This window comes from Eurytemora carolleeae, unplaced genomic scaffold, assembly GCF_000591075.1.
Source record: "Eurytemora carolleeae unplaced genomic scaffold, Eaff_2.0 scaffold412, whole genome shotgun sequence".
NCBI lineage: Eukaryota > Metazoa > Arthropoda > Copepoda > Calanoida > Temoridae > Eurytemora > Eurytemora carolleeae.
In genome coordinates, this window is record NW_019396406.1 from 294,870 (window position 1) to 320,942 (window position 26,073).

Sequence of the window (26,073 nt, forward strand, 5' to 3'; positions counted from 1 at the left end):
GGGGGCCCCCCCCCCCCCAGGGTAAATGTGCTGCACAATTTCATGTTATTCAAATTAAAATAAGGTAGCATAATCCCAGGAAAACAATATGATTTCTTAATATATTAGTTTCAAAATCGTATGTACGAAAACTGATTAAATAAATTGTTTATTTGTATTTCTATTTTCAAATCTAGTAAGGGTCGGTATCCTGTTTAGTGTTCAACTTTGAATATGCAGGGTTACTCACAAAGGGTGAGACTTAAATGACAACATGAAAATCTTTAACTATGAAGATCTGAGGGTTGAAGTTGGCTTTTTGTCTTGAATATAGTTCATGAATGGTATATTTAATTATTTAGCAAAGAAAAAAGTTTAAAGTTTAAAGGAATATTCAATTAATAAATTCTGACTGTTGTTTCTCAAGTCTCATCCTGTGTGGGTAACCCTGTAGAATAGTATGACTAGATCATGAGTCTTGTTAAAAACATAAAAGTTAATTTAAATCTATCCCGGCTGAGCTAATTTTGTCTAATATAGGCTGGGGGGGAGGTGGAAAGGGTTGGGGAAAATCCCCCCCCATATTTTTTACTCCTAGCACTCTCATTTTTGACACTATCACTGTGAAATTTTGTGACTTTTAATGAATTGTTGTTTGTACCCTTCCAAACTTTATCCTAAAGGGTGAGCATAAATTTTTCGGAACTTTTGATTGAATTTTTATAAAAGCTGAACCTCGATGTTTACATAACAATACAGTATATTATTATAAGGATACATATATGTACTACTTAATGGTTCAAGTTTCATCAAATCAAACTTGTTCTGATAAGTCTTCTTTAAGTACTTGTTCTCCTAGCTCCCTTGGCGATGACAGCTGTCAGGCGCCTATGGAATAGGATTGACTTAACTCTATCTCTGCTGGGGTACTTGAAAACCATGGATATGCTAAATTAATGTCCAAATATGACAAATGATACATCATTGGAAAGCTCTTATGCTCTACTTTTAGAATCTGCAAAAAAATTGCAAATTTGCAAAAATTGAATTTTTTATCGCAAAATCCAGTTATATAGTAAAAATGTTTGCNTGTGTATAACATGGCCACAAGTAAGGTTTATGTACCATCAAACTTAAAAATGTTGATTTTAATTTTAATTGAAAAATCTGCTAAAAAATGGCAACTTTAAGATCGCAACAGTTGTAAGCTAAAAGTGTTAATAGAAAAGAGGGCGCAATACGTTTTATATGTTTGGCTTGTGCGTGAGGGTGTATGTATCCAATAGACGATATAACGTTAAAACGGCCGAACTCGTCGTTCCAAATTTTTTTTTTTGCAACTCCAGCTGACTCCAGCTGAAAGGTTTAGGGCTCGTCAAATAAACAATTCTGCATAGAAAAATGTCGACATTTATTAATTTATAAATACACCAATTTACAAAATAAATCAGAGAACATTATTAATTGCAGAGTACGATGAAAAAATGGTTAATTTAAAGCATTAATTTTATTTTTTATTATCAATCATGCCACACAGTTTTATACCCTTCCTTTGCAAATCAAAACATATTGTGAATAATTGTTTTAAGATCACAAAATGTGCAGTTATTAGTTTTAAGAATTACATTGATTTGGTCAATTAAAATTGTACAATCATATGTTAAAATTTATGCTTAGTGTTTGTTTGTGCAATCACACTTTGCTGGACATTTAGTAAACAGGCACTGATTTCCCAGATTTAGTTCAACCGCTTTGCTAAACATTCTCGTTTCTTCAATCGCTATTTCCAGATCTATTTCCTGCATGGTTGATCTATATAAATTGTAAGCTTGGAACACTTCTTCAATTTTTTTATCATTCATCTGAGTTGAGCATTTCTCATCATTCCTCTGCTTCTTGTTGTTGATAAAGTGGAACTCCTGTGTTATTTCTTTGACTCGCTGAATATGGTTTAGAATTAGATCAGAGAGTTGACCAATGATGTCTGATGGTTCAGTGTCCTGCTTGTCGTAATCTTGAGATTCTAAAATTTCGACTGAGAGTTGTTTCTTAAATCCAGCATTCATGTTGTCGATGACTTTGTCTAAAAACTTGAAATCTTCATCCTCATCGGTGCAGCTGGGCCTTTTCCTGGATACCCGTGTTTGGGCATTCATGTTGTCAATGACTTTGTCTAAAAACTTGAAATCTTCATCCTCATCGGTGCAGCTGGGCCTCTTCCTGGATACCCGTGTTTCTTTAGGGTTTACTTTTGTACCAGTGATGTTGGCCTCCCTCCTTTTCCTGCTGATCAGAGAACCAGTTGCTGAACAACTTGTTGTCGATCGTCTTCGCTCCTTACTTCGAAGTTTACACAATGGAGAACTGAGAGCATATTTACTGATGATGGTAGGACTACTTGTTTCAGAAAGCGTCTGAATCGTTGAATTATGTTGTTGCATGTTGTATATCAAGCTGTTAACTGATGATATTGGATGAATTTGCTCGTCTTTTAAACTCAGGACTGATGCTTTAGAAATATGATCCTAGAATAAGATTGATTTAATTTGTTTAGATTTTTAAAAACCAATTATATGTAAGAATGAACTACGCACAAATTTTATATGAATTTTTTACGTTTAGCCACGTTATTTATTACAATTTAAAAATTATAAACCTGCTGCTTTTTTTGTGTTCTTAATCACGTTTTTTGTTCAATGCATCCTTTTCACATTTTCTGTTTGAAGAATAATTCTCTGCTTACATCATTTTAATCACATTCTCTGCTTACTTTATCTTTATCACATTCTCTGCTTACTTTATCTTTATCACATTCTCTGCTTACTTTATCTTTATCACATTATCTGCATGTTTACTTTATCTTAATAACATTCTCAGCTTACTGTATCTTTATCACATTCTCTGCTTACACCATTTTCATCCCATTCTCTGCTTTCATATCATCTTCATCACATACTCTGCTTACATCATAATTATCACATTCCCCGCTAATATCGTCTTTATCATATTCTCAGTTTACATTATCTTTATCACATTCTCTGTTTACATCACACATTCTCTGCTTACTGTATCTTTATCACATTCTCTGCTTACATCATCTTTATCACACTATTTTCTAACTTTATCTTTATCACATTCTCTGCTTACATCATCTTTATCACATTATTTTCTTATTTTATCTTTATCACATTCTCTCCTTACTTTATTATTATCACATTCTAAGCTTACATCATCTTCATCACAGTATTTGCTCTCATCCTCTTTTACACATTCTCTATATACATAGTATGCATCACATGCTCTGCATATGTCATATTCATTCCATTCTCTTCTTACATTCTTTATCCCATTCTCTGCATATATCATATTCATTCCATTCTCTGCTTACATTCTTTATCACATTTTCTGCTTACATATCTAACTTTTTATCGTCTTTGAAACGTTCGAAAAAGCGATCGTTTTTCGTTTAAATATATTTATTAAAAACTGACGATCTTTCGTTTTTGGACAAACCCATGGGTTTTAAACTAAACTGTTTCGGATTGAAAAATAACGGATTATTTTGTTTCAAATATGAACGAGGAGAGGCTGGAAGGGGGGGGGTATAGAATCTCATGGCTAATCAATTTTTACCACTTAGGTTTATTCTTTGATAAACTGTGTTATTCTTCATTGTAAATTCTACACGAATCTGGAGGATCATTTTACACAATCTTACCAATTTTCCACTAATCACTTGAATTATGATGATTTTACAATGTGTTTCTTGGTAAGTAAAACATGCATGGGTTTATAACTCAATAAAGTTTAATGCAGTGAAACTAGAAAACTTTGGAATAAAAAACGACTCTACATATAGACTCCAGTTACGACTTTAATATAGTCATAACTAGCATTAATAGCAATTGAGCAGCGTAAACAGACCCATTTCACTTAATAAGAGATTTTAAACTTACTGGTAAAACTAATTGCATTGTAAAAACATCAAATACACTTAATTATTGCTTTAATATCGTCTTCTTATTACTCAGTTTTATGGTTTTTGCCGTATAAAATGAAGAAAAAATTAAACAGATGACTTTTTTATTAAAAATATAATTATATATATTTATTCAAAAAATGTACGGTATAAGTCTGTACTGTACAAGCTTGCAGTACTCTGTCCATCCTTTTCCATACTTTGAAGAACACTTCTCTTCATCTCGAAATGTTCTAAAAATATGTTTGGTAAATTCCCAAAGGCATTATCCCAAGCGACACCTTCCCAAGGGTATTTTCATAAGTGGAAACTTCCCAAATGTGCAATCTAAATGTCTGTCCTTGCCGCAGTAATCAGCTAGCTATCCCGGTCTAGCCATAGCGCCCAGCCCCGTTAGCCCATTCTGTCCCCAGCGCTCGCCCCCCCCCACACTGCAGCCTGCGGCGCCTGAAAAGGGCTAACCTAGCCTTTGGGAAAATGCCGCTTGGGAAATTGCACATTTGGGAAGTTGCAACTTGGCAAATTTTCCCATGGGCGACCAATGGGAAAATGCCTTTGGGAAAAAAACTAAAACAGTTAATGTTTGGTGTAATGTAATGTTTAGTTATTAGAAGCAATGTTCTAAAATTGTAATAGCTCTAAGTACAGAGAGAACCAGAAAACTGTGGAAAAAGGAATACGACTTTAAAGCAAAACTTTTAGCGCAAATGATGTTGTTACTCCTGTAAAAAAGCAAATAGTTTTACTATAGTTACTTTTTAAATCACTTATTAAGTGAAATGAGTCTGTTTATACCGCACAATTGCCATGTCTTATGTTGAATTGAATATTTAAAGCCAATAGCTTGAGTATAAAATTACTCTTAATATTCCAGAGTTGTTTGGTTCTCATTGTAACTATAATCCAAAAGGTATAATTTGATTTGTGTTTGTAAAATATTACTACGTTCTCAGCCTTACTGTGGAAGAGTTATATTTTCAGGCAAATGAAAATTCTAGAAAATCATGAAGGAACGGAGAATTTTAATTATAAATTCATAACAGTCAAATTGGAGCCAGGGCTTATGCACACTCCTAGTTTGGATTTAGACTGCAAACCACCATAGGACGAAAGCAGGGTTGAAACACCGACCAAGCCAATATCATTTAGTTTTAATCCCAATTCATAAAATTGTTGAAAAGATTGAACTTTAATGAACGTTAGGAATTCCTCTGGTTTAAAACTGCAGTATTACTGAGGCCAATTGAGAGACATATTGTTGTAAAGTAACGTCTAGTTTTTAAGACCAACAGGGCCAGAATGTTTACTTGATATAAAACAAATGTACACTGTACAGTAAATTTTAGATTTTCTATAAAATGGTATCCCAGGGCCCAAAAGGTTATATAGCATAAATATGTGAAGTACACCTGCAGTATGGAAACAGTACAACATAATGGCCGTTTTACACTTTTTTCTAGTAAATTCCCCTCTAATGTATATTCTATTCTCTATGGCAATTGCTAGATTCGTTTTACATACACTTTAATACGTTTAGACTTTAAGGAGGATTTACGACAATCAGAGAAGGGTCCAACGATTTAAAATTGTATTTTGCAGAAGTTTACTTTCATCAAACATGCAAATAAGGTGAAAATATAAGGCATCTGCAGTTATATGGCTATTGCCAATCCCTACTTATAACAGGTTGAAAGTCGGTCCGGTACTTGAAATTAATCTAAGTTTCCAGTGATATGAAACACTTACCTATGTACTAGGAGTACTACTAGGAAAATGAAGTACATGAAGGTCCAAGGCCCACTCCCAAGGCCAGGTAAGCTCCAAGAAAGAGCAAGCAGAAGCTCCCAAACATAATTCAGGTGACGAGATACTCCCCAAAATCCACTAAAATGATCAAAAAAAATTTATAATCTTTGTTATTGTTTTAGATGTATTGGTGTCAATATGTAACAAACGCAAACACTATTTCTTTCATCTTAATGGGAGTAAAAAGGTGGGTATGGTCGATTCACAAAGGTACCTTTGAATCCCTTATCTGACCAATAATGAGATTCATGTTGTCGTTTTATAAGTTTAAAAGTGTTGAATTTTCCTGTGTTTTCCTGCAGTAGAAATCCGTAAGCGACTTTTGCAGACAATTGAAAATAATCAGTTATTAAAATGATAAACATTGACAAATGATTTATACTTGATCAGACAAAGCGTTTAAAGGTACCGCTGTGAATCGGGCATTGGCATCTTTGCTTGAAGAATCACTTGAAACTACGCGTACAGTCCCTTTAAGTAGACTCACGTTTATCACAAAAAATAAGCACACGGGGAATATTCATCTGATCAATTTTAAAACGAAGATAATGTGAGGAAGATAATTTGTTCCACGCATTTCAATTCTGAATGAATTTTGGTAATTTTTTTGGTATCATGTTTTATAAGGCATTTTCTTACACGCGTTTTGCTCTAATTTTATCAAATTAAATATAATAATAATATGATACCAGCTTCAAAATATGCATTAAAATCCTTAAATGAATAAAATTAATTTATTTTTCAAGATATAACAGAAAACACTGATGTTTTTTTTAACAAGTGTAGATACGTTAAACCGGCTGAACCAATCAGATCCAATTTTTGTTAGCAACTGTCATGTTACTGGGCGCTCTGAATTTAAGAATAATTGTTTTTTTTGGAAACCGAGCATTATAAACATCCTATTTATGTGAAAAATTAAAAGTTATAGCAATATGTTTTTTATTGTGTGAAGAAAAAAACGACAAATTACGGTAACATTGCAAATGCCTTTTTTTAATAAAAATGAGGTTTTAATCATGACTGTACTAGGCATGCTTGAAAGAATTGAAGTTTCTTCCCAGTACATCTAAAATATAGTCTTATAATTTTGTTATTCCTTTATAAAAAGCTGGTTTTTTGGTATGTAACAATTTTCATTTAATCCCGCCGGGATATTTTCATTGATAGATACTTTAAAAATCTACAAAGCACGTGGATTTAACGGTTCTGTCAGTATTTCAGTAAAATGTGACTTCCGATCACAATTTGACCCCTTTTGCATATTTTTATAGCCTTTTATCTGAAATGTTTTTTTGTTGGCATATATATTTTGAATGAAAGAGTATAAAATAAACAAATCTGTAAGTTTAAAGACTGTTGAGTTATAGATAGTTAAAATAAAAGAAACCGAATGCTTCTCTCTCTCGTTAGTTCTGGGTGAAAGGCCAAAAAAAAAATCCGCAATCGGGTTTATCATTGAATTCCCTCTTTAAAAAGGAATGTCATTTACTCTCAGACAAATAAGAATCAATGGAAATTTAAACCCCCTCGGGATTCAAATTTTCATTGATTCTAATTTGTCTGAGAGTAAATGATACATTAATTATTACCTTATCAACAGCTTGCTTTTCCTCTTCTTCCCATCATGAGCAATATACTGTACTGGAACAAACTTGGCTTTACGACCCCAGATTGTACACTCCCCGTCCCTTGCCTATAAAGCGGAAATTTAAGAGAGTTTTAATGCGGATTTATTGTTTATAAGAAACTATGGAGAAATAAAAAAATACGAGTCAGATAAAATCTTTATCTTTTATATTTCACAAAATAAGGTTTCAAATGAATAATTGTAAATCGGGCATTGTTTGGAGGTTCATATATATCCTGGTAGTTCCTTCTTGTAAGAAATAAGTATGTATACTTTACCTTGAAGATTTCTTTCTGATAATCAGCCCAATAGTTGAGAATAAGGGAAATTAAACCAAACAGAAAAATTGCAAACGCCCCGGAGTCAGAAACCTGTAAAAATTTCTTTAGAAATACATTATTAATTGAGTAACGTGAGGAACATCGGAATTCTATTGCGCGGAATTGTACGGAATTCTACGGAATTGAGTGGAATTGTACGGAATTGTGCAGAATTGCAAGGAATTAAACTACAATCCACTTGCACGCAATTATCTAAGAGGTTTACATACAACGTCTAATGTCCATGAGTTGTTAGGCATACTGCATCTCTATGTTAATTACACAGCATTATAAATTGCCAATGCATATATCTTTCACATCACCACTTTTACCTTGGAAGGCTGTGCTACAAGGTAGTAGGCTGAAAACGTATAGAAAACCTTCAAATAAATTATAGTAAAATGTAATAAATTAAAATAGATTTTAGTAATATTTTAGTAGTTCAAGAAATAAATAATAATTTTAATGAAAAAAAATATGCTTTTTAAATGCATGGAAGACATATACAGTTAATGTGAAATTCACAAATGTTACGAAGAGACCCGTAAATATTTGCACATAAAAAGAGTAATCGATTCTATTGTAAAGCAAAATTTTACCAGGCACTTGAAAATAATTTTATTCTCTAATTAAATCAAATTTTTGTATTAACTCCACAAATTCTTATTGAATTATTTAAAAACATAACTTGAGTCAAACCGTCGTCTTCATATTTCACAATTGTATGAGTCTCACTGTAGAAAGCGAAATGTTTTGAACGTACTTACCAGTTAATTAAAACAAAGTAGATTTGTGTATAGCAACAGTTACATAACTGATAAATACAAAATAAACTAAAGGAACTGAGGTTTTGCCTCAAACTTAAATATTCTAATTCCTATATGGTTAAAACCTTGGAGATTATTTGATCTAACAGAATTCATCGTTTGTAATATCAAAGGTCACCGACATTGGGTTGAAAAATATTGGAAAATATGAATTTGTGACAAAAACTCAATTCCTTTGCATGAAAAATAATAAGAAAGCGCCGCAGAATCAAAGGAAAAAATAAAAACGAAAAACAATTTTGAAGAATATTAACCTGGACCCATGTTAAACAACCCCAACAAAGATAATATCCAGCCCGATCTAGGGTTATATCCAGGGTATTGAAATATCCAGTCTCCCAGTAGAAAAATCTAAACAGTGTTGAAGTGTTATATCCAGGGCAACTTAACGATATTTTCCAGGAGTGGGGGGGGTGGGGATGATCAAAATTTTGTATCCTTCCTCCGACGTTTGTTTAATTATATTTAGGCCATTTAAATTGGAAGAAAAATAATTTGTAAATGAACTAAATTTATTGGTTAAGTGGGGCAGCTTCCCAAAAAAAATTAATCCAATCATAAATATCAAAATTAGTTTAGGCCCAAACTTTTCCAAAGGCACCCTCCCCCCCTCCTCCTCTTTGACCTCATCTTCATTGATGAAATTCCATCCATTTCCGTGCAATGTGCGGTGATAAATTAAACCAATATCAGCTAAAAATGACAAATTAAAAGCATTTAAAATATTTAATAAATAAGGTTTCAAACATTTTTTAAAAAAATATTTACAAAACCATTTAGCTTGGTTAGTTTTTTTAAAATAAGTTTTGAATTTAGCACTCATAGTTTTATTTAATCTTATTATAAAGTTTACGTTTCAATTCAGTCTCTGTATTATCATAGGATAAACTTGAATGAGTTGAACTGGTTATAAGTTAACTTACTCTAACTTACTTTAGCTACTCAAAGCTAAAAAGTGCACATTGTGAACTTACTAGGTTTCGTTAGGGTAACCTAACCTGTTACAGCCTACTGCCTAATCTATTCAAAAGTGAACGCCTCAAAACATGCTTACTTGAGGAGATAAAGGTTAATTAGTACTGAATTAGAGAAAGGAGCCAGCTTAAATGAGTTGAGCTGGCTTGATGCTATACTGAAGTTTAGAACCAGAAGAGCCCACCCTAACATACCAACCCTAAATAATAATACATTTGTTTTAAAAACATAAACTTCGAAAAAATCAATAATTTATTTGCTTTTCTTCTTTTATTTATTTCTTTATATGCATTCTAAAAAGTAACCTTTAAAAAAATCAAAACTAAACAGATTATACCTACAATTAGTCCACTGCTTTATGTCAACTCCAAATAATCTAAAATAAATATCAGCATTTACAAATCCTATGGTGTAATTCTTTAGAGGGGGAGGGAGAGGGGGGGTAATTTGTCTGAATAAAGTATTTGAACAGCAAAGGACAATTTTTTTCATTCCTTTTCATACTTTTTTAAAACCCTGTAATGTTTTTATTTTCTCCTAAAAATAATTATTTCCCCCCTAATTCAGCGAATAAAAGCCTAGCAGAAAATGTTGCCTCTCCGCGCAAACATACTTAGTTTCTAGGGAAAAGAAATTGATTTCAAAAGGGGGGTGGTGGGGGGGGGAGGGTATGATTTTTTCAAGAAAAATGTACACCCTACTTTCAAATTTTCATCTAAAATATTTGTTGGAGGAGTTGAATGATTCAGCTAAGGTGAATTTGATGCCGGTGCTCCAACAAATTTTGTAAGATGAAAATTTGAAATTTCTTAGAGTCCAGGTTTTCGGATGGAAAAATATTCCAAATGATAAAATAATAAATTTAAAAATTTAAAAAGAAAATGAATATTTGTCACATATTTTAATTTTGTTATCTCTTTATCTCTGCAACCTGACGTCGTGACCTATAGATATTTCAAATTATGAAAAATGTTAGATCAAATAGCCGCAGTTTAAAGATTTAAAAATTTAAATCATTAGGTTGCAAAGATAAAGGTATTACAAAATTTGAGTGTGTAACAAAACTCAATTCCTTTCTGTTTAAATTAAGAAATCGTAAAACTAACCTCGGATGAAGTTCTATCCCAGCATAGAATTGATAAGGTAAAGGTTTATCTGTTGCACCCTCATTCACCTCAGGAAACAGCCGACCTGAACACCAGGAAAACGATTCTCATATTAAACAGGTTGTCCCGCGAAACATGTCTGTTGAGAGACGACTTGAAGGTCGTCTTTGGTCTTTGAAATATTTTGCACCATTCATGTGTAACCCTAAAGTTGGGAGTAGAAATAATCTTGAAATAAAACAATCACTAAACGGAGTGTTTATTGGTTATTAGTCCTGTCATTTCGAAAATGTGGTCTATACTCTATACCTCTTTTGTGCTTTCAATATTATCGGAGATAAGAAGAATTTCGTTCAGATTGCAACCATTTTGATTATTATTTCAAATATCAAAGACGACCTTCTAGTTTTGTGGGACACCCTGTAACCTTATTTGGCAGTATTTGGTTTGGGAAGTGTTGTACTGTTAAGGTTATAGATAAGAGTACGACATCTTCAAAAGATATTAATTCAAAATTCAAAATATTTGCAAAATTACCAAAAATAATACCTTTAACAAGCAGATAAGCGCAGAAAATCAATGAGAATAGATTGAGTGAAGCAACGATATCTCCAAAATTAGAGAATATATCCAGGGGTAGGTCAGGGTGAACAAAAACTAAACATTAAACAAAATTAAAAACATGACTGAAATGTATAATAATATCCCTGCACCAGACTATATAAAACAGCTTGCCACAATTATTGGCATGGATCAAAATAATGTACATTTGTAAAATAAAAATTATTCCTAACAAATAAGAAACGTTTTTTTTTGACTTTTTTGGGACATTTAAAAAAAAATTTAATTTGGAAAATTCTACCTTTTGTAATTCTACCTTTTGTACTGGAGCCCACAACGGTGCCCTTTAAACCTTTGTTTGAACAATAATTTTGAAGATATTATCGGTTTTCTAGCTTAAAATAGACAATTCTCAAGGAGAAATCATAGTTATCTCATATTCTTGATCAGAAAAGGGCACTGTTATGAATCGGTTATGCACCTCTGTACTCTGTACACGGAGGATCACATGAAGTTACAACAGAAGTCCCTATTATATAGGTATGGTGTGGTGGACAGAAGTCCCTATTATATAGGCATGGTGTGGTGGACAGGCAATCTGCATATTTCAAGTCCTGGTCATTACATAACAAGTTAGACCTCTTATTTGAATGTTTGAGGTGCTAGGGAGGGTTTTAAAAAATCTTTCAAAGTGGGCCCCCCAATCGCAATAGGGTTAATTACCTAGGAGTATAGCCAGCAGGAGTAGTCGGACCAAGAAACTCTTTGGAGGGAATTTTTAGAGATAAAAATGCCCAAAACTAAAATAAGATTTTTGGAGATAATTTTACTTTTTTATAATTGGTTTGAACGACCTAAAATATTTGTCTTGAAAATGTTGCGAAAAAAACAAGGCCATTTTAGCTTTCTAAATTGCATTGAAGAGAGAAAAATCTATTTATATTATTCTCTACATTTCAGCAAAATTAAATAAAAGGGTATTAACCAGAAAGAGGAATACGGAAACAAATGCGAATCTGCGCTCAATACTAATTTCTTGATATTGTGATTTCCAAAAAATTGTAGGAAATTTTTTTTTTATAAATCGTACTCTAAGTTTCCAAAAAGCCAAGTTATATATATATGGACGACATTATTCCAATATCATTGGAAATTTTGTGTTTTTACCCCCAACAATTATTAAAAAATAAATACTAATTACGAACCATAAAAATTGACACAACCGTCCAAGAATATTGAGTTCCAGGATTAAAGAGTGAACTCAACTCAAACGGCCTAAATTATGATTGTCTACAGTTGGGTCCAAAAAGAAGTGGAATAGGAAGTTGACTTTTAAACTCTAAATGAAAGTTGATGGAACATGAAACACAGGAAAAGTGCAGTAAAAGTACTGATGTTTTACCGACCGAGCAACGTATTTGTTTTATACCAATATCAAATATCAATATCAAATATCAATATCAAATATCAAATATCAATATCAAATATCAATATCAAATATCAATATCAATATCAATATCAAATATCAATATCAAATATCAATATCAAATATCAATATCAAAAATCAATATCAAATATCAATATCAAATATCAATATCAAATATCAATATTAAATATCAATAACAAATATCAATATCAAATATCAATATCAAATATCAATATATAGATTGTTTAAATGCCGAATTTCTATTCTATAGTTTACTGTGTCCAACTGTATGTTTTTTAAAATAATGGGACTAAACACACTTTCTCTATGTAGCACATTTTTGATTTTCAAATTTCTTTTTTGATTAAAATAAGCAAATACGTATTATATTCAAATTTTCTAATCCCTATATCTTTGCAACCTGATGGTGTATATGACTTTGAAATTACAAACTTAGGCTTTTTGATCTACCAAAAATCATGGTTTGAAATATATTAGGTCTACGACATCGTGTTGCAAAGATAAAAGGTTTACAAAATTAGAGTCTGTGGCAAAAACTCATTTCCTTTTCGGAACTTTTAAACTCTGTCATCATTGTAACAAGTAAGGAATTGACTCTTTGCGACAATTTCAAATTTTAAAATTTCTGTATCTGTTTAACCTGATGGTTAAACATTTGGGTATTTCAAACTCAAAGTTTGAAATATTTAAGGTCTACGACATTGGTTTGCAAAAATATTGGGATACAAAATAAGAGATTGTGACAAAGACTCAATTACTTTGCAAGAAAAATAATAAGGAAGTGCCTTTATTTAAAATTCTGAAAAAGAATATGTAAATTAGAGAATTCCTGAAGAGTTAAAGATAAAGAAAGGCGTATACAGTTATGTTTATGATTATAATTCCTGACATAAATATTTTTTATACTGTTCTAACCTGTTTCCTAGGGAGACTAGAACCTGGGTTACCCCTGTAAAGAAAACTAACCTGTAGGGGTTTCCTAGGGAGACGAGAACCTGGGTTACCCCCGTAAAGAAAACTAACCTGTAGGGGTTTCCTAGGGAGACGAGAACCTGGGTTACCCCTGTAAAGAAAACTAAAAATATCGGCGGTATAATATAATATCTCACAAGATCATACATTTTTATCTGAAAATAAAGTTTGCTAATAAAAACCAAAAATTGGCATTCTTATGTATTTGCTCATGTAACTCAAGGGGGTTGATTAAAGTCAACCATAGACATGTATGTATATCAGATATACACGATGAATGGCTAAATTTTGTTTATTTTTTTCTCTGTATAAAACTACTGTAAACTATATGCATTATGATATTAAAAGAATTGTTTCAAAGATTATAATCTAAACTGATTTTTAATAAGAAATATCCAGAGTTACCCACAATGAATGAGACTTTATTTATAGTTTTTTTTTGCTTTAAATCATGGTTTATTGCGACTGTAAACTCATTCAGACCTAATGCTCAATTTTTTAAGTTAAACCCTTTTTTAAATCGTTATAGTTAAAACGTTTTTAGGTCATTATCAAGTTTCAACCTTTGTACATATTCTCTCTGCATTTTTTCTTATGTAATTTGAATTGTCTGATCAATTTTAGTATTTACCGTTTTAAATTCAACTGTGCAAAATTTCGTAGATTTTGCATTATTTTGATTTGCACATTTGTAAAATTATAAGATCATACATTTTCTGTAAATATATTTTAATGGTTTCGATGTTGTTAGTCTAAAGGACTATGTATTTTAAAAATCAAAGATGTGCTTTAAAAAATTTAAATAAAAATGAAAAATATGTTAAACGTTAACTTCGTGTGATAACTAAGATCTGAAACTGAAAGTATACATGCAGGCGTGAATGAAGACACGAATACACTGATAGAATAGATATTAGATACTATGACTGCCTAAAGGCATGCAGTCCACATTCTTGCATAGTAACACATATATATATATATCTTTATATATTTATATTTAGGGGCGGAAAATGGTAATTGGACCAAATAATGGCAAGAAAATATACAGAAAATTTATAAAAAAAACTACAGGCGTTGGCGTGTAATTTTTCTTAATTATACAATTTATTTTACAGAGATAATAATATTTTACTTTAGTATTTGTTCAGCTGTCTCAAGTACTTGGTTATGAAATAAAAATGAAATATTATATTTTTTATGTAACAATGTTTAGAAAGCAAATAGGAGTTTTTGAATTGATTCTTCTACAATTTAAAAATAAAAGTCAAAAGGCGTCTGAAATTTCATTTTTGAATTAGGAAAAGGAATTTTTTCAAATCCTTATTACATGCTAAATTGAAAAAATGTATAGAGGCTTTATAATAATGTCGTCTTCCTTTAAGAAAACCTTCAAACCACTGCAATATCAGCCAATCCTTCCTTTCACTCCATGCTTCTCCTTAACTCAGACTTCCCCTCAACTCATCCTTCCCCTTAACTCATCCTTCCCCTCAAACTCATCCTTCCCCTCAACTCATCCTTCCCCTCAACTCATCCTTCCCCTCAACTCATACTTCCACTAATCAACCCACCCTTCTCCTCAGCCCATCCTTCCCCTCATTCCACCCTTCCCTTCCCCTACCCCTGGCCTCAACCCATATCCACCTCCTCATCCCATAAAACCTATTTTGACGATAACTTTTATTTAACATTTTGTTCTACGTGAATTTATCATTAAACAATACATATATGCAATTTTTAATAATGAAATTATTATTATTTATAACATTATTATTTGTTTTGCTATATAGTTGGATTCCGTCTGTAATCTGCTACGTTGCCTAGGAAAGACCAGTGCAGAAGGGACATCACAAGAATCCTTGTAGCTAATGTTTCAGGGTCTAGCTCTAGCATTCTATTAAACTGGAAAAAAGTGATTTTTAAAGATCTGAGAAAATAATTATATTCTTCCTGAAAAACTGCTCGTGCTTTTGGTTTTAAAATATTTGGTTAGTGTACAAAGAAAAAACCTGAAAATATCCTGAATTTTGTAAAAACGGAAAATAAAATGTGTTTCCCATATGGAAAGAAGAATCCGATTGAGAAATGGAAAATTTTAATTAAAGATGTCTGTTTTGTGTTAGTGTTTTTTAAGCTATTGTGTCTTCGTGCAATAAAAATTTATTTAATGCTTTAAATACTTAACTACCATAAGGAGTCGAATTATGGCCACCGCCAGGTTTAGATATTGTTCTGTATATCCGACCAGATGAGTTATCAGACCCAGTTATAGAATTGCTAGAGGTGAGGGAATATAGGTAACCATTGGACACCATAGCACTGACATGTACTGTTTAAAACTTATATACAGTATGTTCCTCTGAACTTAGAGGTCATCTTTGTTATTGAAAGGCTATGCATTAAAAAGGTTGCACAACACACCTCGTGTGCTCCACAGTCATAATTAAAGTCATTCAAGAGACAAAAAAAATAATTAAATATAGGCGTTTTAAATGAAAAAGTATATATATTTAACAAGACATCTCTTTAAGTTTAAATATTGTTAAATTATGTACTAAAATGAGATTGATTTCAAATTTGTGAAAAATCCAACGCATCTCGTTCTGGAAAATTAAATAGTTTCAGGTCATCATTTCAGTCTCATCTTTTTTAGTAACCCTGTAAAAATCTTATACTATGATAATTTTTTTCTGCAGGTTGTAAAACTTTTATGATATTTTTTTGAATTAATTTTGAACGGTTCTACTGATTGTGTAATTATGATTCTGAAATCCCTGTTTAGAAATGAATCAGTGCATGGTGGCTGAGCATATGTTTTTGTAAAGAATTTAGAGATGTCCATAAGGGGAACACAAATCCTAACCCCTAATCATCAATTTTGTCAAACTTNCTTTTGTGGTTTTAACTATTTATTCTTCTTTGATGCCCCTGATTTACACAATGTTCTGGTCTAAAGAACATGAATCCAGTTTTATGCCAAACTAGAGCCGGATAACTGGAGATATCACAATGTTAAAGACTGAATCATTTTTCACTTTTGTTTTGATTTTGCTTCAGGTAAACACAAATATCGGAGTTTAAAACTATCTAAGTTTCCTTCAGAACGCGCTCAGCCTGTTCCCCTTTCTCCTGCGAGTTCAATTTGAGTCGTGGAACTTAATTACTTAATTACCCTTTGTTAAATTCCAATATAATAAAACAAAAATACTAATCTGGGTTTAGGGAGTTTTTTAAGCAATAAAATTGAAAATAAAAAATTACATTTAATTCTAAAATAAAAAGAAGATGAATTGAATTGCGTTTTTTTCTGGTTGTCACTTCGAAGGTTAACTTAAATTTTTTAACTATTTAACTCTAAAAAAATCATTAAAACTATAAACTTCTTTAAAATTAAAACTATTGAAAATGTATTAACTAATTAACTATTTAAAAAGATGCACTGTAAAAAATCTATGAAGCTGAACGTTGTTTTAAAAAACATACCATTTTTTCGTAAAATAGAAATACCAAAAGCATTTTTAAATAACGAATTATGAAAAATTCCAAACTAAAAAAAATTTAAATTCCTAATTGTTCGATCTATATGACGAAACAGGTTTTCCTTTTTCAGAAAACAAAACCAAATTTTTTTTCGGGGTTTTTTTTTAGAGAAGATATATGTACAGAACACTTTAACATAAATCAAAAATAATCTGGATTTTTAACTAAAAATTCTGCTATAGATAACGAAAACGTATTTTTGATATATTTTCCTATTCGCATTGCAAGCAATTTTTGGATACAAGTTGTAAACCAGATATTATTAGCAGTGTTAGGTTTAGACGTATGTTATTACTATAAAACAATGCAATATGGCTGAAGTAGAAGCCAGTCATGGCTTTTGTTAACAAGAAATTATTACTTTTACATGTTCGCTTTTGTTTTCCAAGCTAAAAAGACATGTTTTCTTGTAAACTATTTTAGATGGGTTTGTCCGCAGGCCAAACTGAAAGCTGTCTTCAATGTGGAGCCGACTGTCTCTCTGCTGTACAATCCGCTGTTCCCGTCTGTATCTCAGCTGGGTTTGATTTTACAACAGGTTTAAACGCGTTGGTAGATTTGTGACAGATAATAAATTAACGAATGTTTTTAAGGACAACTGTGACAGATAATAAAAATATAATGGATCAGGCAGCTATGACAGATAATGAATCTTTGGTGGATTATACGGCTGTGACAGATAATGAATTTATGGTGGATTATAGAGCTCTGAGTTGTGACAGATAATAATGATTAAATAGACTGGAAAGCTCTGACAGATAAAAAAAAACTCACGATGGATTAGACAGCTGTGGCAGATAAAAAAAGAATGTTGGATGAGGCAGGTGTGACAAAAAATGAAGCTTTGATGGATAAGACAGCTGTGACATATAATGAATTAAGGAAGTATAAGATTGTATAAGATGAATTAAGGTGGATTGTACAGTTAATGAATGATTATATTCCAGCGTTGGTTGGTTGTGTGGAGAGACTGCTGTCACTAGCACAAAACTGTCAAAGCTGTATAAAGAGTCTAGTATGTTGTGTAACAGACAGCTGTAGGTAATATAGCAGTTTAATATGATTATTTGGAGTTTTGGAGGTTCATAGTTCTTAACAGATACTATTTTAATTTGACCGGATTCAGATTTTGTAAAAAAAATTTAACTTTTGCTTCCGATGCTTGAAATGAAAGTGAGCTGTTCTGAAAAAATAACTAAAACGCAATCTTAAGTAACTCTGACATGAAAGAACTGTATTCCAGATTTACAAGATCATGGTATCCTTTATTCCTTCAAAGAGTAAAGAATTCTGACAGTTTATTTATTTTTGCTAATTAAATCTTCAAGTTCTTTTTAAAAAAACCTAATAAAAAATCAGAAAAAAAGAAAAATTGATGTCATATAGTGCGCAGCCAAAAGTTTAAGAAGTATACCGTTGAACATGCTGCTCTAAAAATGAGTAGTCACTTAAAAGGACTGTAAAGGAAAAATTAAAGGGGGCCTAGGCTGAAACATAAGCATTTCAGAAGTTGATAGAGACCTAAATGAGTTCTATCTGATGTTCTTGTCTCAATAAATTGTTTTAAAACTGTGTCAAAGTTATACCAAAACTTATATATAAGTGTAAGATTCTAAGTTTTAAACAGATCATATTCAGCAAGTATGCAATCAATCTAAAAAATACGATATCCTTGATCATTCAAATATATATAATTGATAATATTATTTATCCGTCCGTATCACGTGACCAGAACTCTCCCCACTGGCAGTGCAGTATACTAGTCATGTGGTACAGACGGAGACATGTGACAATAATACTGCACTGCCATTCTGGTTAGGTGATTATGGACATGTAAATATTATTATCAATTATATCTATTAAAAATGAAAAATTATTAAATTCAAATAAAAATGGGAGCAAACCTGACTTTTCAGGCTCTTCTGGGATATCGTAGTTTTCAGATTGGTTGCGTATTTGCTGAAAATGAATCAATTCCTGAAATGCTCAGGTTTCAGCCTATACCCCCTTTCATTTTTCCTTTAAGAATATATACTATATGCATGTTCTATTTTTTTCCTGATTAAGCGATTATTAGAAAGTGATACTGATAAACAAGAGAAGATATCAAATCAATTTTTAAATGAATATTAATATATTAAAAAAATTATTTCTTGAAGAAAAAATTCGATTAGAATTTTCTCTTTTAATAATTATCATACCTAACTCCAGAGAAAATGAAAATTTTTCTTTAATATTTTAATATATCTAATATTTTAATCGGCCAATGGATTATGAGTTTTGATCGAATATACAAACATAAAGACAAACAGAAATTGCTACTATATCTGTGCTGGCAAATCTATATACATAGATATTTAGACTGACATTTTTTAGTAAATGTTGTGTATTTAGTATCTGTAATTGTGAATGTAAAAACTTGATAAAATTTACTGCTCCTGTTTTCTCTCCTCTACACCAGGCATTAATACAGATTTAAAAATATTTACTTTTTCATTTCATTATGACTTTGACATTTGTTATGTATTTGTTTTGAATTAAAACTTGTTTTGCTCGTTTAACATTGTTATTGTATTTTTTGGTCTTTTTTTTTTGCTAATTGCTATTTTTGTTATCGTTGATTTTGTTGTAATTGGTATTGTTGTTGTTGTAATTGTTTTTTTTCTAATGTTGCTGTTTTTATAAATATTGTTGTTATAATTATTTTTGTTACTGGTATAATTGTTATTGTTATTATTTTTGTTGTTAATGTACGAGGAATGTCCAAGAAGTTTGGCAAAAAATAATTAAAATTACTTTTAGACGCTAGCCCCTTAATTTTTTTTAAATTTCACTATTTATTTATATTTATATATATAATTGTTCTTGTTTTTTTTCTTATTATTGTAGTTTTTATTGTATTTGGTATATTTATCTGTAAGATGTATACCGCATTAGGAACAATCCTGGCTGTTTAATGAAGAGGTAGAATAATGATATAACTAATATTAAAATTAAAAATTAAGAATATCTCATAATTTTTTTCTCAACTTAAGAGAAAAAATAATATTTTTTGCGCAAATTAAGTTCAAAACTAATTGTTAACTGACCATCCATTGAAAGAAAGAAAAAAAATGTCCTTTTTTAAAATAGTCTTATTTCTGACAATTTCATTATTTTTTATCCATTAATCCACAGTTGAAAATAAGCAATATTATAGTTTGAAAACATCATAATTTGAGCATACTTCATCATATAAAGGTTTAAAGGTTACTGTGGTGTATCGCACACGCCACTGTATAAAAATTATGTATACATAAATTTTAATTTTTTTATATTTACTATTTAGTGTCACTTTGCCTATATTGGTGCCCCTAATTGCCTGGACTGTGATGGAAAAAATGTTTATGAATCAGTGAATTGTTCTCAAAGGTAAAAATAAAGTTGTAGAAATGGCTGCAAAATTTAGAGATTTTCTAAATATATTTCTTTATTATCTATTTGATCATTTATGCATTGGAATAAAATTGATCATTTCTGTTTAAAGAAAAACCTTACAATGCATAATTAATTTTATTTTTGTTTAATAAATAAAAAAAAAATACCTTTTTGAAATTTATATATATATATTTACATCATCATATTCTTTTCATATATTTTATATCATGTACTTATATAATTTACTTTTCATGTACTTTTCTCGTTAAAAATTCCAATTTTTAAACTAGTAAAAATCAATTATTGAACATCTTTAATGAAATATGTTTTTGTTTAGTTTGTATTTACACTACCATGATTATATAATAGATGGAAGATGGGTTTTAACAGAGGTAAGTAACAGTATTTTTAATAGTTTTTTTTGTGTTAAAAATATGGTATTTTTTCTCATTAATGCTTACTTTATGGTAATTACAGCACGATGCTTTAAAGTTAAATTAGTTCCCGGATCGTCTCAAAATAAAAATATAAATATTATAAAATTGAAAGGAAAACTTTTATTCCCCTCTTTAATGGACGACGAAAGTTTGTATTTAGGAGATTGTCATGCCACCATCAATCTTTAAGTTTTTTAAATTATCTTTTTAGGGTCTAGATGATGATGACACGAATGCTCTATTAAGAAACAAAGGAGATGGACTTGATGACGAGGAATGCCCAGAAAAGGTTTCAAATAAACAAAGAAAGGAACTGGTTATTTGCCTGAAATCCCTACATCTTTGCAATAAAACATGAACTTAAGGATTTGAATCACCGATTAAAAGATAAAGACTAAGTAAAAGGTGATTCAAATTTAGATGTAGGGATTCAACAGTTATAGTTTAAAGGGAGTGACCGGCTATGTAAGGTAGTTAAACTGAGTATGTAGTGTTGTGGAAAACTTCTTTCGGATTCATTTGAGACATATTAAACTTTATAAAGATCTGTAAATCCTGAGTTTGAGCGGAAATTCGACGTTCAAAACTTCTACTTTGAGGGTGGATACGTTTTCAGAATTAGTTTTTTTTAAATTATTAAATAACGACGACATAAAATGTAAAAAAAATTCTACAATAAACTACAGACGTCATGTATAGGAACAGAAAGTTATAATTAATTTTACCATCGAAAATAAGTATTCTTTATTGGTTTCTATTTTCTCATTATTCTGGTTTCTCATTATTCACAAATATTTTCGCAGATTTTCTAGAATTATTATTGAAAAGACGACTTTTGATTTAAATAAATGTTAGAAATATCCATTTTAGATCTCTTTATTTTATTATAGTGACTTTTCAAGTCAACAACCATATGTAATATAGATATTTTTAAGAAATATAGTTGTAGAATTTTTTAAAAAATTACATTGAACATTCCTTCCTAACTTGGCGTGAGCGGTGTTTTACCTACTACCCGAGGTGGGTGCTTTTAAGGGCGAGAACCTGGTTCAGAACCCCAACTGTATGATTTTGAATTTGTTTAGGAAACTTACACATGGGAGACTAGATCTCAGAAGGCTCCAGGTTATTTTTTTTTGACTTTTTCATTTATTTTTACTTTCAAAGTTCAAAGGGGGCTTCACGGATCACACCCTTACTTCTTGTGAAGTTTAAGTCAGAACTTTTGCATTGATAATCCTTTTAGAAAGCACTAGTCCGCATACAGGGTGTAAATATATATGAACTATATTTATAAAGGTATTCAGGGTGTAAATATATATGATCTATATTTATAAAGGTATTCAGGGTGTAAATATATATGAACTATATTTATAAAGGTACTCAGGGTGTAAATATATATGAACTATATTTATAAAGGTATTCAGGGTGTAAATATATATGAACTATATTTATAAAGGTATTCAGGGTGTAAATATATATGAACTATATTTATAAAGTTATTCAGGATGTAAATATATATGAACTATATTTATAAAGGTCCGACCAAAAAGTACCAGCAATCTTTACATAATGAGAGATCGCATAAATTCCGAGTCGAATGTTGTTTTTCGATTCAATCTCTTTATCTCAAAAGTTTCCGCCGTGGATATTGAGGCAGTATTATATCTAGCGAGGTCTAACACAAAGGTTACGACCTCAAGACTTGATATTTATATGTCATAGTTCACAAAAAAAATAACTCAGATGTGCAAGATCGACTTCAGGAAAACTAATATTATCTAGGTTTAGGCTGGTTTTCAGACAAGGATATTAAGCTTGAACCATTCCAAACTCAGGTAGTAAATAATGCTCAACTTGTTTATTAAAGAAACTGTGCGTGTTGCTGTAATTTTATTTGATCTTTCAATTAGAGACTTACATGCCTGATTACAACGGTGTACCTCTTCAAAAGGAGGGTCGCTTGAAATTATATCGAAATCCCTAAAAGATAAAACAGTTTTTTCGATTTGATTCTTGACAATTTGGTAAGGCATAAATTTGGCAACGACAATTTGGTAACGACATAAAAAAAATTTGGTAATATCAATTTTTAATGACAATTTGGTAAGGTATAAATTTGGTAACAAAAATTTGGAAATTACATAAAAAAGACAATTTGGTAATGTCAATTTTTAATGACAATTTGGTAAGGTATAAATTTGGTAACGACAATTTGGTAATGACATAAAAAAGACAATTTGGTAATGTCAATTTTTAATGACAATTTGGTAAGGTATAAATTTGGTAACGACAATTTGGTAATGACATAAAAAAGACAATTTTGTTATATCAATTTTTAATGACACTTTAGTAAGGTACATATTTGGTAACGACAATTTGGTAATGACAATTTGGCAAGGTGACCAAGTCATAATTTTATTAGTTTTACATATTGGCATTAAGTAATAATTGATGTTTATTATTTTCGAATAAATAAAGAAGATAATTATTTTATAACAAAAGCCAAAATTGTCAATGTTATGAAGTTACAACATTGTCACTTTTATGTAGATACCCAATTGCCAGTAATATGAAGTACACAATTTTTTTTATTTATAAATTTAATTATCACTTTTTTGTAGTTACGAAATTGTTACTTGTAGTTTCCAAATCGTCATTTTTATAAAGTTATAAAACTGTCATTACCAAATTGTCACTTGTTTGTAGTTACCCAAAATTGTCGTGACCAAATTGTCATTTTTTTGTAGTTACCAAATTGTCACTTTTTGTGTCGTAACTAATTTGTCATTACCAAATTGCCACTTATATGTACTTACCAAATTGTCAATACAAAATTGTCGTTATCAAATTGTCACCAAGTTGGTATTATCAAATTTTCATTACCGAAAATCCTTCAAATTCTGTTAGATTTAATATCTAAGATTGAAAAGTCAAAGGTAAGAGTAGGGTATCCCAAAAAAGACCAAGTTGTAATATTTGAATGCAGACCGACCGGAATGATGTGACATTTAGTAATACAAATTCAGGAAAAAAAAATTTTGAGATTGGACCACTTTTACTTCTGATATACTTTTCAAAAATATGCACGTAGAGTCTACATAGCTCAAAAAAAAATTCTTAAATGTATCATGTCATGTCGTAATTGTCTAAAAAAAAATTCAAAAGTTGACTGAGTTTGGTTAAAAGAATCTCCAAAAAATGTATTTTCCTAAATCATTTTTGACTGTTTTTTTTTGTCATAACTTAGTCAATTTTTGAAATTTTTCAAAAATTTCAAAAAATTGAAAATAGAAAAATTGAGTTTGTGGCATGGTCACAAAGCAGTAGCTGTGTATGATTTTTAGGCTTTGGTTGATCTGATGATCTAATGGGTCGTGCTCGTGCGTGGTTTCAAAAACTGGCATGCATCTGTAAATATCCGAGTATTTCGAGTCAATCGGATCATTAATTATCAAAAAAAAATGTTTAAATCATTTTATGTAATTTTGTATTTTTTTGCAGGAAAAGATTGTAGAGAGTGCGAAGCTTATCTCAAACAAGAAGATAATTAAGCTTGATTAGTTGTTTATACTTGTATTGTTTATAATACACAAATGTGTTATTAAATATGAAGAAGTTACAATACTTTTATTTATAATATCGATCTTACTTTTTTGATTGTAAAAAATCTAGAAGGATACAGAGTGTCCCAATAAACATTGAATGGAGTAACGACCTCGAATGCGTCTTTGTAAAGAATTAACAATGTAATGCCTATAATTAAAACAAAACAATATGGTGCAGTGAGAACCAGAAAACTGTGGAATAGGAAAACGACATTCAAGCAGTAATTAAGTATATTTAATGTTGTTACAAAGCAAATAGTTTCACTTTATCAATTATTAAGTGCAATATGCCTGTTTACACTAAACAATAGCTAAATGTTCAATGGAATAATTACAGGTTTAACTTGAGTCTAGTAGTCGTCTTCTTATTTCAGAGTTGTATGGTTATCACAGTAGTATATTTTATTATATTGTTAAAAGAGATTGTTTTGTTATTACGCAACACTTTCTGACATGTGCATTCAAGTACCCTCCTATTTCTAGCTGGTACTCCTGAAAACTCTATCTAATCAATAATGTGGAAAATATAGCGTTTAGTTCTCAAAATTGTCTCTATTGTTTCTATTGCAAGAAATGGTGGTTACTTTTATTCAGGGTGTCCCAAAAAACATGGGAATTCAGTGACGAATTGGATATCGTATTTTTAAATAATTCTTTGATTTAGTATAGTGATACCTAATGAGAAAACTGTAATCTGTAAGAGTTTCGTCTGCTATGTTCACATTTTGTTTGTTTATGTTTTGACTGCATAGTGGTGTACTTACTAAAACAAGAAAATTACAGTATACAAACAGAGTAAAATTGTCCGTCTTTACTGTTCATCTTTCGGAGACATTACAGACAGACACATCTTTACAGTCTTTTACCCTTTTCAAAAAATAAACTCTAGCAAACATAATAATATGAAGGCTTTTGAAATTAGGTATTACAATGCTAACTTATAACAAAGACGATATCGAATTCGTCACTGAATTCCCATGTTTTTTGGGACACCCTGAATCACAATTAAAAATAACCAATATTTCAATGATAATTTATAAATAACTCTCATAATAATATTTGATCAGATAATACTTACCTTTGGTACTTTAGTGAATGGGACATGTCATTCTATAAATTAAGGGTCACTTGACATTATGACTTCTGCATTCCCTTTAACCAGAAAACCGTGTTTGAAAGTTATTTTTCTTTTGAAATATTGCTGATTATTTTAAAGTTTGTAACAGATTTATTAAAAAACATTATTTAGAATTTTATTATAGATAACAATTAAAAAGTTTGAGTTTTAAATATTAAAAAAGCAATGTGATAACTGTACAATTTGTTTCAAAATAAATTTTTGCATGACCCTGAATCTGAACAGTCTTGAGTGCATCCTCAACTTCTTATCTTTGATCTTCTTATCTTTATAATATTCCACGTTTAAGACACGTCTTAATATTCTGTAGTTTTTCTATCTTATCTGCCGT

At 30.6% G+C, this 26,073-nt stretch overlaps 2 protein-coding genes across 3 annotated transcripts; one reads left to right on the top strand and one right to left on the bottom strand.

The window, feature by feature from the left end:
- Positions 1 to 4,045: 4,045 nt before the first annotated feature.
- On the bottom strand, positions 4,046 to 13,774 carry LOC111702637 (7-dehydrocholesterol reductase). Its single transcript, XM_023474391.1, has 14 exons — positions 13,654 to 13,774; positions 12,389 to 12,458; positions 11,907 to 11,983; positions 11,665 to 11,747; positions 11,172 to 11,279; positions 10,623 to 10,707; positions 9,854 to 9,892; positions 9,596 to 9,715; positions 8,796 to 8,892; positions 8,047 to 8,094; positions 7,673 to 7,765; positions 7,357 to 7,460; positions 5,705 to 5,842; positions 4,046 to 4,191 (listed from the first exon to the last, which is right to left on the bottom strand). Exons 1-14 carry the CDS (start codon positions 13,749 to 13,751, stop codon positions 4,092 to 4,094), a joined length of 1,260 nt encoding a protein of 419 aa, XP_023330159.1. The 5' UTR covers positions 13,752 to 13,774; the 3' UTR covers positions 4,046 to 4,091.
- A 2,793-nt stretch (positions 13,775 to 16,567) lies between these two features.
- LOC111702633 (uncharacterized) lies at positions 16,568 to 24,618 on the top strand. Of its 2 annotated transcripts, none has more exons than XM_023474386.1 (11): positions 16,568 to 16,659; positions 17,566 to 17,680; positions 18,090 to 18,183; positions 19,537 to 19,603; positions 20,080 to 20,106; positions 20,471 to 20,553; positions 20,897 to 20,951; positions 21,208 to 21,285; positions 22,082 to 22,121; positions 22,782 to 22,834; positions 24,501 to 24,618. In XM_023474386.1, the coding sequence occupies exons 1-11, from the start codon at positions 16,612 to 16,614 to the stop codon at positions 24,558 to 24,560; spliced, it is 720 nt and encodes a 239-aa protein (XP_023330154.1). In that variant the 5' UTR covers positions 16,568 to 16,611; the 3' UTR covers positions 24,561 to 24,618. The 2 variants fall into 2 exon arrangements, with proteins under 2 accessions (XP_023330154.1, XP_023330155.1); XM_023474387.1 differs by having other exon boundaries at positions 22,788 to 22,834.
- Positions 24,619 to 26,073: the final 1,455 nt, after the last annotated feature.

Bases quoted from the DNA above. Each gene is read 5' to 3' on its own strand.
- LOC111702637 (XM_023474391.1), bottom strand. From the start codon at position 13,751: ATGTATGATCTTGTGAGATATTATATTATACCGCCGATATTTTTAGTT. The intron at 12,459-13,653 runs GTTAGTTTTCTT...ATCATAATTTAG, and splicing joins TCCCTAGGAAACCCCTACAG to GCCGTTTGAGTTGAGTTCAC. The intron at 7,461-7,672 runs GTAAAGTATACA...TCCGCTTTATAG, and splicing joins ATCAGAAAGAAATCTTCAAG to GCAAGGGACGGGGAGTGTAC.
- LOC111702633 (XM_023474386.1), top strand. From the start codon at position 16,612: ATGTTAAAGACTGAATCATTTTTCACTTTTGTTTTGATTTTGCTTCAG. The intron at 17,681-18,089 runs GTTTAAACGCGT...ATTATATTCCAG, and splicing joins TGGGTTTGATTTTACAACAG to CGTTGGTTGGTTGTGTGGAG. The intron at 20,107-20,470 runs GTAGAATAATGA...TTTACTATTTAG, and splicing joins CCTGGCTGTTTAATGAAGAG to TGTCACTTTGCCTATATTGG.